Here is a 12,583-nt window from a genome sequence, read left to right as displayed (position 1 = left end):
ATGGGTGAAAGCGCGGGAAAATGAATTATCCACACTTAAGCTATTAACGTGCAGATAAAGCATAACACAAACCGTCGTCAAAAACACAATACGGTCAAGTAATTATTTCCTTCCCCTTCAGGGAGGAGTGTATTTGCCCGTCTTGTTTTCCCTTCCTGGCCTTTTTAGCCTCTGTTTCATAACAAAGCCTGATGCAAAACAACGATTTACATAAAATGGCTGTTTGTATAGGTCATCAAATGACTTTTCTCGTGCAATATTTGGGGTGATGTTGCAGCTCTCGTAAGGTTTCACATGAATGGCTTGTTACCCTTTGAGAGAACAATAGAACAAACAACAGAAACAATGCCCCTAGCCCTCAGAACAATAACAGCTGCTAACAATGAAGATAATTACAAGCTTACGAGAGCTGCTACACTTCTGAATATCTGGAATAAATAAATGAGCAGTAAATTTTTCAAAGTTTGAAAAAAACAAATGGCAGGAGCCTGTTGGGCGAATGCAATTTGAAGTCTGAAAAATTAACGAGTGCTTATTTATTCCAAATATTGCACGAGAAAAATCATTCGATTACTTGTTAATAATATACATGCAATTTAATTTGAGTTTTCTGCACTCAATTTCAGCTTTTTGCACTCGCCGGATTTCATCCGTTTCTGCACTGTTTGGGATTGACGTGCTCTCAGCCAAGCAGTATGTTGAAATTTTTACATGTATAGGATTACAAAAGGAATTAATAAGAGTTTGCATTGGGCCCGATTTAAGACTGCCGGACACGACAACTGGCGCGAAATGGAACGATAGAAAGAGAATAAACAACAGAATGAAAGGTTCGCATGTTGTAAGACTGAACAATTTTCTAAGGCCGTAAAAATAGAAAATATATGTTATGACTACAAGAATCAACTCGTCCAAATATGTCGCATTCTACAAGTTTAGTCAATCATCGAATTAAGTCCTCGAGGAACTTCATGTCAGTTACCACTGAAATGATTTACTTCCACCTTGAGTTTTTCCCTGGTAGTTTCAACAGGAACACATTTAATCTTTATGGCGCAAATGTTTCTGCCAAGATGGAACAGAAATAACAACTCAAGCCTATAAAGGAGGTAAAAATATATAATCTGTTCAAACGGCTCTGACCGTGCTCTTAGCTCATAATTTTGTTTGCGGTTAGCAAATGATTTAACCATTCATTTAATTTAACGTAAGAGCCTACAAATAGTAAAGCACGCCATACAAAATTAGAATTCACTTCAGATCTATAATACGATACAAGAACGCAAGTTAGAGCTTCAATTTCTTAACATACCTAAGAGCTTGAAAACTCAATGCGTTGAAAATATGGTTTTGAAATTTTACATGCTGAGCCGTCACAAGTTTCAAACAGACCACTTAATGAAATTCTTTCCTCGTAGCTGTGGGTTCCCTGACAGCACTCTCCTGTGGTCCGGAAGTGGCTAAAATTTAATCTTAACTTTGTGTGACTGAGGCAGCATCCTACTCCTTAGAGTTTTGTTTATTCTCTAGAAGAAAGTTCTTCTAATACCAGGGTATGTGTCAGAACGTTTGTAAGCATGTATTACACAGCTGCACGTAAGGTTTACTTTAACCAGTCACGTGATAACATAATATCTGCTTAGCAATGAGGGAGACATGGTATTCCAAAAATCGTAAAACTTTAAAGGGCCTTCTCGGTGGGTGGTGGGGTAGGGGTGAGGTGCTCCTTTTTGTGGGCCATACGGAGAGGATCTGTCCAAAAGAGGTACCTTTTTCAGGCTGGAGGTATACAAAAGGATAATAATTAACAATTATTAAACGAGGTTGTGCAAAATATCGTGATAATTGACTTGGGAAGCACTAAAAAATCACGATATTTTGCGATAACCAAATTCAATAATTGTTTTATCATTCGATCACCAGGTTTGTTTTCATATTTAAATCACACTCCGACAGCTCAGTGAGGTGATCTGCCATTTTTCATCCGAGAGCGTGGTTACAATTACGCATGAACGGAATATTATTGAGCAGACCATTATTCGTACGCATTTATAGGCATTTGAAGGTCACCAGATGGGCCCTCGGCCAATGAAAAAAAAGAAAAAAAATGCATCGAATGACAAGGATTTTTATGTGGTGAAGTATAGAAGCGCCTCTTTGGTACCAAAATATCTCGAACCATGACCAAGCACGGCATCAAACAGAGTGAGACCTGGGTGAAAGATTCAATTAACTCTTAACACGTCACAACTTGGGATACGGGCGTCTGTTGTGGAACATGAGCGACAATACGACCGTTGTTTTGACAGGGGACGCTTACTGGAACGAGGCGCTACATCTATGGTGCTGCAGCTTTCATTGACGACCCATCAACCTCGCGAAATTCTGTCGTGATAGCGCAGGAGTGAAATCGAAAACTTTCAGACGAGTTCCGATCCAAATACCGAAGATGCCTGGAATAAGCCAAAGGTGGCTTGCCTCTCCCTCTTCTGTACATTGGCTATCTTCAATCATCTAGCTTCCGACGAGCTCCGAGGCAAACGCAGTAGTCTTGAAGTTCTTAGCGCACTTCTTCAAAGATTGCAAGACGGGCCTAAAGGGCCTCTACTGTCAGTACAGTCACAAGACACCAACTCCATATAGTCAACACGTCTTATTACACATTTCCATCTTTTTACAACAGTTTAGTCCCTTTATGCTTCCTTTTGTAATGAAATTGCGATAATCTGTTTCAATTTTGCCTTAGATTATTTTAAAATTTACAAAACAAATTGCGCCATGCAGTATTTTCCTATGTTTAGCCAGAGTACAGTTCTTTCACAGGTTTGAGCAAATCACTGTGAAAAAAATAAACTGAAAATAAATACAATTCAAAACGTAGATCCAAAAAAACGCAAGTTTTATATTACAAAGCCCAGTAGTTCAAAGGCTGGATTATGCTATCCACAAGACTAATCCTTATCCAAGGGGTAAGTGTTAACTAAACAAACTAAGCTGTCCACTGGTGAGTGATTTTCCAGTGAATAGCGTTGTCCATCTTCTGAACATAACAGACCCAGACAAATAATAGAAGTTAACTGATTTTTTCTTCACCTTGCAAGGGCAAAGCAAATAAAAATCAAAGAAAACTAAAGTTCTTTTTCAGTGCTTGTTGATAGCTCTAGCGAGAAACATCTTCACTGTCGCTATGTTATCCACACCACATTAATGACAATTGGTTACAGTTTGCCTGGTTGAATGACTGCTGCTAAAAGCTTGTCCTGCTACGTTTAACCAGAACATCCTCTACATCCACATATAACACACTCAACAATCTTTCCCTGAAAGAGAAGAGCACAATAAAGTTAAGTCTATCACACTGATCACTTGTCATTGATTCACCTCCTTTGCTATGTTAACAAGTAATGATGGTGTGTAAAGATGTTGGAAGACAAGTGAAACACTTAATTTCAATAATTTCAAGTACATTTACGGGTGACAACAAAGCTTCTTTCTTTTAAAGAAACAAACTGGCATCTTTGTGACAGTCCATTGTAACTAATCTGTGTACACAAGAGACACATTATCCTATTGAATGGCATGCTAGACTCAAGATCAAGCTGTCTGGGTTTGAGTCCTGGTTAGTGTCACCGTGTTGTGTTCCTTGGAAAGTCAGTGTACTCATATAATACCTCTCTCCACTCAGGTGTAATGTGTACCTGGGAATTTAATACTGGGGTGTAATCCTTCGATGGACTAGTAGTTAGTAGTCCCTAGCGCAGGATTGCCACCCACTGGAACAAAAAAAAGTCCCTGACTTTTCACTGACTGTAAAGCAATTTTCACTGACTGTGCAGGATGATTATTCTGGCCATGAATCAATAAAAATAAGGATGGCTAAGATAATTTTTAAAACAAAATTGCCTTGTCTATACGAAAACATCTAATAAAATAATTTTCACTGACTTTGAACAGGGATTTAGAAATTCCCTGACCTGATACAAACCTCCCTGACTTTTCCCTGACCTTGAACAAAATCTGATTTTCCCTGACTTTTCCCTGACCGTGGCAACCCTGCTAGCAGGAATTACTAACTGCCCCCCCCCAACCCCACCTAACAAATGCCTATCCCTGAGATCTCCTTAGTGAGTAATTGTTCCACAGTATTCTAGCAGGGCATAGGGGGGAAGACATAGTGTGGTAGAGGTGGTCATGACCAGAATCAACTGGACAAGTGAAGTACAGAAATATAAATACAAGAATGTCAGGTGACACCTGGTTAGGAGTAGCTATTCTCTAATTCACTTCATGCTACGGGAATGATAATAAGCTCTGGCAGTGGGGGACACTAAGTCCAAGCAAGAGTTTCTGTTTGTCTTCAAAACCAGCTACAGTTGAACCTTGATTATCCGTGCAGCCGTACCTCGATTATCCGGATTTCTTGATTATCTGAACTTTTTCTTTAGTCCCAATTATGTCACGAACATTTGTTAGTCATGATCGAGATCTGTAGCCATAATCTTTCTAAAACTACAGCATTGAAAAGTGCAGTCAAAAGTGAGTTTGTTTTGCTTTCAATTAAAGAGCAAAAGTAGCACTGTGTAATGTACCCGTGTAAAGGTATTCACAGTGGGCAATGAAGATGTAGACCATATTGTTTTCCAAATGATTTGTAAAAGTGTTGTTTCACAATTAAATGTTGCTTTCTTAATTTAATCAGTTTTGTTCTTCATTAATATTCATATTTTTGATTATCCGGACCCTCAGTTATCTGGACTATTTTGTCTAATCCCGACAAGTCCGTATAATCGAGGTTCAACTGTACTCACCTCTTCAAGTTTTGCTTTAGGTACACGGCAGATACAGTTTGTACCAAAGTTAGTATCTCTACACTGAATACATCTTAAACAGCAGAGGTTTTCATATCCTTGCTTCTTCCATTTAGCTATTAGGTTTTTGTCAGCATAGCCTTCCTTGAGACAGAATTCATACAACTCTAGGAATTAGAACAATATGTAAAATCAGTTCAAGGATATACATGTACATGAAACATGAAACACCTTATTAGCTAAGTACATGTAATAACACAGCAAAAAACATACACAGTTATATGTACGTATTTCTCATTGCTGGTTGGTTGATTGCTTGCCAGAATATCTCATGTTGTACTGATGAAACTGCATCATAATTTTGCCACAAAGACTTTTTTGGTGGTTGGTAAAAGGTTCATGTTTGTATCTAAAAAAGCATATCAAAAGAACGAAAAGATTATGTTTCAAATTCACAAAACTTCCACAACTTTAGAAGAACTCAAAATAAATTAATTAAAAAAAAACCCCACTCACACTCCAATTTGCCATGGATTATTAATTATTATGCAATTTCTGAGTAACACATTAATTTTTATCTGATCGCATTTTATGCAACCTGTATCAGTATCAGTCTTCACAGTTTGTAATTTGGCAATCAAACTTTAGGGTACATGAATTTAATATCACCATAACCACATGTATATCAAAATAACTGTTTAATGTTGAATAATTCTGTACCTCTACTGATTGCTTTTCTCCTGTAGAACAGTTCATAAACATAGCGAGACTTCTGGTGATGGATTCTGAAATTGAAATAAATTTCTTGTTAATTTCCTCTGGCCTTAAGACGTAAAAGAATAAAACCTGACTGATAAAAAGGCCTTGCCATACTATATATATATATATATATATATATATATATATATATATATATATATATATATATATATATATATATATATATATATATATATATATATATCTGAATTTATGAAAACCGTGTTAAAGACTTTGCACCAAAATAGCGGGCATGTTTTTGAAAAAACGGTTAGAAAATGTACATAAATATGGCCATGTCGCACCGAGAGTGCTATCTACCTCGTGTACTCTTAATAGAGTCCATACCATGCCTATACAAGCCTTTAAAGTCGCTGCAAAATGAGTCGAACGAGCCAAACAAAACTAAATTAGAGCTTAAATTGATCATTTGGTTCGCCGCGGCACTAATTTAGACAGGCTTAACCTCTGCGATTTCACCGAAATGACCTCACTATGTCTTTACTGTGGGTTAAATTAGCCAGTCACGCTAACAAGAGCATGGTAAGCAGTGGAATCGGTTATTTACCTCTATATTTCAGCCAAAAAGTAGCCGTTACGTGACATTTCATTTCAATATCTGACCGGATTCGCAAAAACATAGCCATAGAATTTGACTTGTCACTGATAATCTAACTTGCTACAATTCTGTCCTAGAGCTAGCTTTCCACGAGGCTTATCGTAGCTCAAATAACAGCAAATAACTCTCCTGTATGCCTTTTGAAGCCAGGAAGACTAAATTCACCGTCTTTTCGTTGAATCATGAATTGTACAATTTAATTAAGAGTGCTTTTAACATGAAATTGGAGTCTAAATCAACACGAACGTACAGATATCAAAACCGCGGCGGAGAGCTAATCTATCGCTTTCTAAAGGCCTGCATCGTCCTAAATGGACTGAACAAGAGCTTCCTACATCGAGAATCGATTGAACTTCAGACAAACTAGGCCATAGTTAGCAGTAAGCGAACACTCAACATGTTGTCGTTACGTCAATTATCGCCCGGAAGCCACGCAAATAAATTTCTTCCGCGCTAGCGAATCACAGACAGTTCTGATACTTAGCTAAGCCAAGAACGCCTAAAATTGATAAAACAAGGAAATTCTACTCACGATCAGCGCTTGAACTCATGTTCTTCTCTCTCCTCGTGGCCATGTTTTGCTCGCAAATAGCAATGTCCCGGATGTACTTCAATTTTGTCGAGCGCGGAATGGCACATCCAGATTTCAACAGATTTTTTTTCTAAGTCTTTAGCTACATCAAAGTTCAAAGCAAATGATGCCAACAGCAGCTAGAAATGTCCAGTCCATTGCACGTCTAAGCCCTAAATTGATGTGGCGAAAGATTTTTGCTGTCTAAAGCAGGCACAACATTATCGCCACAGGGCAAACGGTCTTCTGTTACGGGACTAAATGTGACCCGTACAGTTTACACATGTCCTCAGGCCCGCCTCAGGTACGATAATGGACGACGCTTACTAGCAAATCGTTAGACTTGGGCCTTCATTGGACTTAATGATGTCCTCGGGCAGACTTCCTTTAGACAGCAAATACAGAACGCTAATCGGTCGCTCCTTGTCAGAGTCACCGCGCGAACTGAATTCAGACGAGTGTAGCCTGGGCTAAACTTAACGCAAATTGAAAAAGGGGGGGGGGGGGAGGGTCGATGAATAATGAAAAAAATACCTAAATAAATGAAACATGCGGCAAGGAGTTCCTACATTTCATGCTAGGTAAGATTTACAAGCTGCTGTCATAGCGAAAGCAGAAAACAAAAACAAAGAAATGAAAAAAAAAAACAAAAAATCAAAAAACACCTGATTCAGTCTTTAACACCATTTTCATAAATCCAGACATATATATATATATATATATATATATATATATATATATATATATATATATATATATATATATATATATATATATATATATATATATATATATATACACATTTTTCTGAAATTATAACCTTAGGGGAACAGGGATCATTAGGGGTGAGAGCTGGCCTCCCACTGGTGTGGAAGGATTCGATTCTGGCCTGGTGCAATGTGTGGGTTGAGTTTGTTACCGTTTCTCGCCTTGCTCAGAGGGTTTTTCTCTGGGTACACTGGTTCCCCCCTTCAGAAAAACCAACATCTCTAATTTACAACAACAGGATAGAGGACCCACATGAAAACCAGTTAATGTTGATGTGGGTTCCTCTGTAAATATTATAACTTTTAAATTAACATACTCAACAATTTGAACTCAACGGTATTGGTACATGTAGTTTGGGTACTAACTTCACTTGCGTGAGAGCTGTCTTGAGAGAGTATGGAATATGGATACACCTATGCCACAAGCTTCTCATTGAGGTTGACCTACTGTCCTACCACAGGCATAGTTTGGCAAATATACAGGGGGATTGCAAGGATTTTTTGTAGCCAGGGAAAATTACAGACTTTTGTTGCAAAATTCCCCGAACCCGTCAGAAAAACTCCCTCTAATCAGTCAAGGGTCAACCTCAGGGGAACGCTGGTGATATATGTATCAAGACTACTGTCAATGGAATGATAACACTAGACCAACAACATATACATGTATTGAAGACATGATTGATCATATGATATATGATCTCTCATATGTTCCCTTGTATATATATGTGTTATCATTCAATGCACTTTTTTCTTCCTTTCCATTGGCCAAGAGCCGACCACGTGACCTGCAAATAACTGCCCACAAATAATGGTCTGCTCATCCATAGCACTGTCTAAATGTGTTTTGCTACAAATAATATTCTGGTCATGTGCAATTCTAACCACTCTCTTGGTTAAAATTGGCAGATCACTTCCCTGAGCTTCCAGAGAGTGATTTAAATATGAAAACAAACTTGGTGATTGAATGATAAAACAATAATTATTGAACTCAGTTATCGCAAAATATTGTGATTTATCAGTGCCTCCGAGATCAATTATTTACCTCAGCCCTCTGTTTCGCCAAATAATTGATTTGTATGCCACTGAAAAATCACGATATTTTGCTCAACCTCGTCCAATAATTGTTAATTATTAAAGTTTTTTTTTTTGCAGCTGTTGAAGTTGCTGTTAACTGTGATGATCCATTTCTTTTTATATCCTTCACTCGCAGGATACCAGTTAGCTCATAGATTGCACTGTATATTCATCAGCACATAGACTCACAAACTATGAATCAAGCTTCCTAATGAATAAAAAACTGCTGATGTTGTTATTAATGATATAACTTAACGAGTTCACTGTTATAAGCTCTTATTGTCCATAACATGGCGCATTATTACCTAAATATAGGCCACATAGACTCTGTCTTTCGTTTCCCTTCGTGTGGTTCTGTCTCAGCTGAAGAAAGAGAAAGGTACAGTATAACAAACGGTTTAGTATATAGCTCATCAAGTTTAGTTCCATGGTCTGAGAACGCATGAAAATCCCATAATGTTTTGGAGGGGAAATTTACCTTCTCGCATTTTCTGATCCAGTTCATCGAGCGTTGGTTCAATCAGTTCCCATCCCTCTGGTGGCGGTTTTCTACTACGACGTACTTTAGGCATTTCTTTTCGTCAAAAAACGTACGCTTTAATACTTTGAGCACGAACCACGATTCTTGCCTTCTTCTGCTTGTACACTGGAACCCAGCTCACTCGCGTCTCACGGTGGAGAACTGCGCATGCAAAATATTAGAATATGCGAATGTACTGCAGGCTCAAAGTGCGCCATTTTGGAAACGGGTTTCGTTTGAATTTTGGTGCATGCTTCCTCGTAAAAAAATAATGAATGATTGCAACGATATTTTAAACTAGAATAGAAGTTTTAGCAGGTTAAAAAAAATAACAGTGATCTAATTTTGCAAGCTATGTACCATCCTCGGAGACCCAGGGGCAGTTAGTGGGGGCGGGGAAAAGTCTAAACGGGCGAGAAAAAAATTCGGGCGAAGAAAAGTCGAGAACGAGAGGAACAGCTGTTCCTCTCGTTCTCGACTTTTCTTCGCCCGAATTTTTTTCTCGCCCGTTTAGACTTTTCCCCGCCCCCACTAACTGCCCCTGGGTCTCCGAGGATGGCCATGTACTTGGAAGCCATAGAGCCCTTGCCAAACGGAGTCGCAACTAGACGCAAGTTCTCAACTTGCGTCTACTTGCGACTTCGTTTGGTCAGACATTGCGTGCACTTGCGTTGACTTGCGATGACTTGCGCTCACTTTTGTCGAGATCAAATTTGCACGCAAGTCGACGCAGGTTTTTCACCGTTTGGCCACACAACCCAAGTTAACGCAAGTTGGGTGACGTCCATTAACCTATTATTAGCCAATAAAATAAGGATATGTCTGCCTTGAAATGGGTTTTTTTGCGACCTGCGTGTATTTGCGAGGCAACTTGCCAGCCCGTTTGGCCACCCAGCGCAAGTCTCTACGCAAGTTCAACTTGTGGCTACTTGCGACTACTTGCGAGTACTTTTGACCAGGGCTTAAAGCTCTTTGCAGTCCTTGTGTACAGGTAAGCTTATCAGCCAGGCGGGGGACGGGGTGGAGGCAGAAAAGGTACTATTCATGTGTCAGGGGCGGATCTAGGGGGTGGGTGCAGGGGGTGTGCGTACTCTTTCTGAGATGAAACCTTTCAGGAACCCTTAAGTTCTTTTACTCAGAGTGTTTAATTGAGCTTCAATCCCTTATTGGTAGCCTTAAATTCACCTGCAAAGCGGTCATCTCTGGGAGAACATTCCTACAACATATGATAGACTTTATTTGGGGTGTACACACAACTGTATTTCCATCATATCAATCTCTACAAAGAGTTTTCCAAAGACCTTACCAAAGACCTTACCGAACTATTTTGCAGTCATTTTGACACTTCTCGATCAATGTAACTAAAAATTTCGATCATTATCTATTCACAAATTAACGCTTTTAGATCGAACTTGGATAATCTGTATATGTTTTGAAAATTAGTCGTATCACATAAAGCCACCATTACATCGGAATACAATATTGTAAATTTAAAAATCTTATCCTTACGATGGCTCCTCCAGTGCTTTTCCATCTTCATCTTGTCACATTCGAAGTCTTCTTTTCCACTCTGTAAGAAAAAATTAAAGAGCAATTTAACAAAAAGGTTCAACCGCAGAAAGCGAATATATCATCAAGGTCCTTGCAAGAGCAAACACTACAATATTGTATATTCAGGAAATATTCAAAGATTCCTCAAGAGGAAAGCATTAAATAGGAAAATGTCAGACAGTTGAGGTTCAAAAACACGACAGTTTTTGTCAAAACTGCTGAAAGTTATCGACTTGGGACTGACGCAACGAAAAAATAAATAATACCCCGCTTCTGGTTGTTCAAATACTGTGAATATCGACTTGTTTCCAGGTGGTCGGTAGTTTTATCTTTTTTTGTTTTTTACTTTTGAGATTTTTAAGAAGGGCATGGCCGCTTGTTCTTGTTTCACTAATAAGTCTACCAACTTCCGAGAGCATTTTGATTTCTTTAAGCAGCTAAACTACGGAGCAGCTCAAGTTTTCTTGCTAGCAAGCTTATCGAAGATAAATAAAACTATTTTGAGGAGCGAAATTGTTTGTCCAACGATTTTGAAATAGCACGCCTACAGCAAAACGACCAAAACACCTGCAAATTGCAGCAACCTTAGAATGGCTTCGTTCTGCTTATTTGTGAAGGAAAGCGTTCAGAAAAAAATACTCACCATTTACTTCACTTTCTTAAAGATTTTGTGTTCCAGTTGAATCTCACTGCTCTTGAGTTTCCTTCGTTGTGGTGGAACAGAGGTGTTATCAGCGTCAGAAGTGAAACGCCTTAGTCCTCTACAGCACAACCTCTTTCAAATCAAGGGCTTACAAAGCAAACGCTGAGCAAACACTCAGCGCACAGTTCTAGGGTATAGTTATTTGATTTAAATAGAGTGCGGACATAACGGCCAAGCAGCAGCGCAAATCATCAACTGTTGAATAGAGAAGCGCGCGAGTGACGTCATAACTCAGACAAACTCAGACAAACAAAACGGAAAGGTGGAAGATTTGACGCTTTTTCAAGCGCGTAAGCAAGTGTTCCCAACACAATTTTTAAAACGAAAATTTAGCGTTCATTTCCCTCCTATTTCTCTCAGAACACGCTCATGTTTTCTGACTCTCGCGGGATTCCAATAATTTGCATTCTATTTTTAGACTTCGCGCGCTTCGTTATTGAGCCCCACGCTTTGACAACGCTCTGTATTCAGGCCCAGGTATACCAAAGCACTGTACAGACAATAAATGGCAACATTTAAGCTGCAAAGCGATTATAATTTCTTTTTTTGCGGGCGTTTCTTTTACTCTATTTATACCTGCTATTTTTGGAGCGGTCTTCTGATAGCAAATGTGAAGACAATCAAGACTGCTAAAAAAGCATGCAACCAGTGAAAAGCACGGGATACGCGTTCACCTTGTAAAACATAGTATGTTTTCGTTCGAGTTGGTTAAAAATTGCTATGTTTCGCTTGAAGCAGCTTCAGTAGGTTGTTCTTTGTTTACGAACCAATCGAAAGACCCAGCTGATGAAGAACAAAGCAAAAACGCAATGAGATAATCCAGTGGGGAATCTAAGAAATAAGGAGAAGCCGCCCCTTATTGGAGCAAGAAAGGCCCCACATTGGTGAAAGAAAGTGTCCACTTGTATTCTGCACCCCCACCCCCGGCCTGCTTTGTGGGAAGAAAAGGTCCACCTTTGTTCTGTCCCTTTTCCCTGTTCAGGCACAAAAAGTATCCAACTTTACTTAGTCCCCATTCCCTGTCATCAAGTTATATAACGTTACTATAACAAAACGTTTAAGGTGGTCTTATACCTAAAATTTTTTTTTTGCAAAACAACTCTGTGGAACAGTTTTGGTATCACGTTAAAGGATTTTGCACTCTAACGTCAAAAATGAGCTTTTCCAGGTCACGTGCCACGATAGTTAACGAATAACTAGCTCCTAAGTGT

At 38.9% G+C, this 12,583-nt stretch overlaps 1 protein-coding gene across 2 annotated transcripts; it reads right to left on the bottom strand.

The window, feature by feature from the left end:
• Positions 1–2,638: 2,638 nt before the first annotated feature.
• LOC145490063 (protein BUD31 homolog) lies at positions 2,639–10,500 on the bottom strand. Of its 2 annotated transcripts, XM_081469171.1 has the most exons (5): positions 9,077–10,496; positions 8,904–8,961; positions 5,529–5,593; positions 4,809–4,975; positions 2,639–3,320 (listed from the first exon to the last, which is right to left on the bottom strand). In XM_081469171.1, exons 1-5 carry the CDS (start codon positions 9,168–9,170, stop codon positions 3,270–3,272), a joined length of 435 nt encoding a protein of 144 aa, XP_081325297.1. In that variant the 5' UTR covers positions 9,171–10,496; the 3' UTR covers positions 2,639–3,269. The 2 variants fall into 2 exon arrangements, with proteins under 2 accessions (XP_081325297.1, XP_081325296.1); XM_081469170.1 differs by lacking the exon at positions 2,639–3,320 and having other exon boundaries at positions 3,329–4,975; positions 9,077–10,500.
• Positions 10,501–12,583: the final 2,083 nt, after the last annotated feature.

Source organism: Orbicella franksi, chromosome 6, assembly GCF_964199315.1.
Source record: "Orbicella franksi chromosome 6, jaOrbFran1.1, whole genome shotgun sequence".
Classification (NCBI taxonomy): Eukaryota; Metazoa; Cnidaria; class Anthozoa; order Scleractinia; family Merulinidae; genus Orbicella; species Orbicella franksi.
The sequence above is the reverse complement of the archived record's forward strand: the minus strand, read 5'-3'. Positions and strand labels throughout refer to the sequence as shown.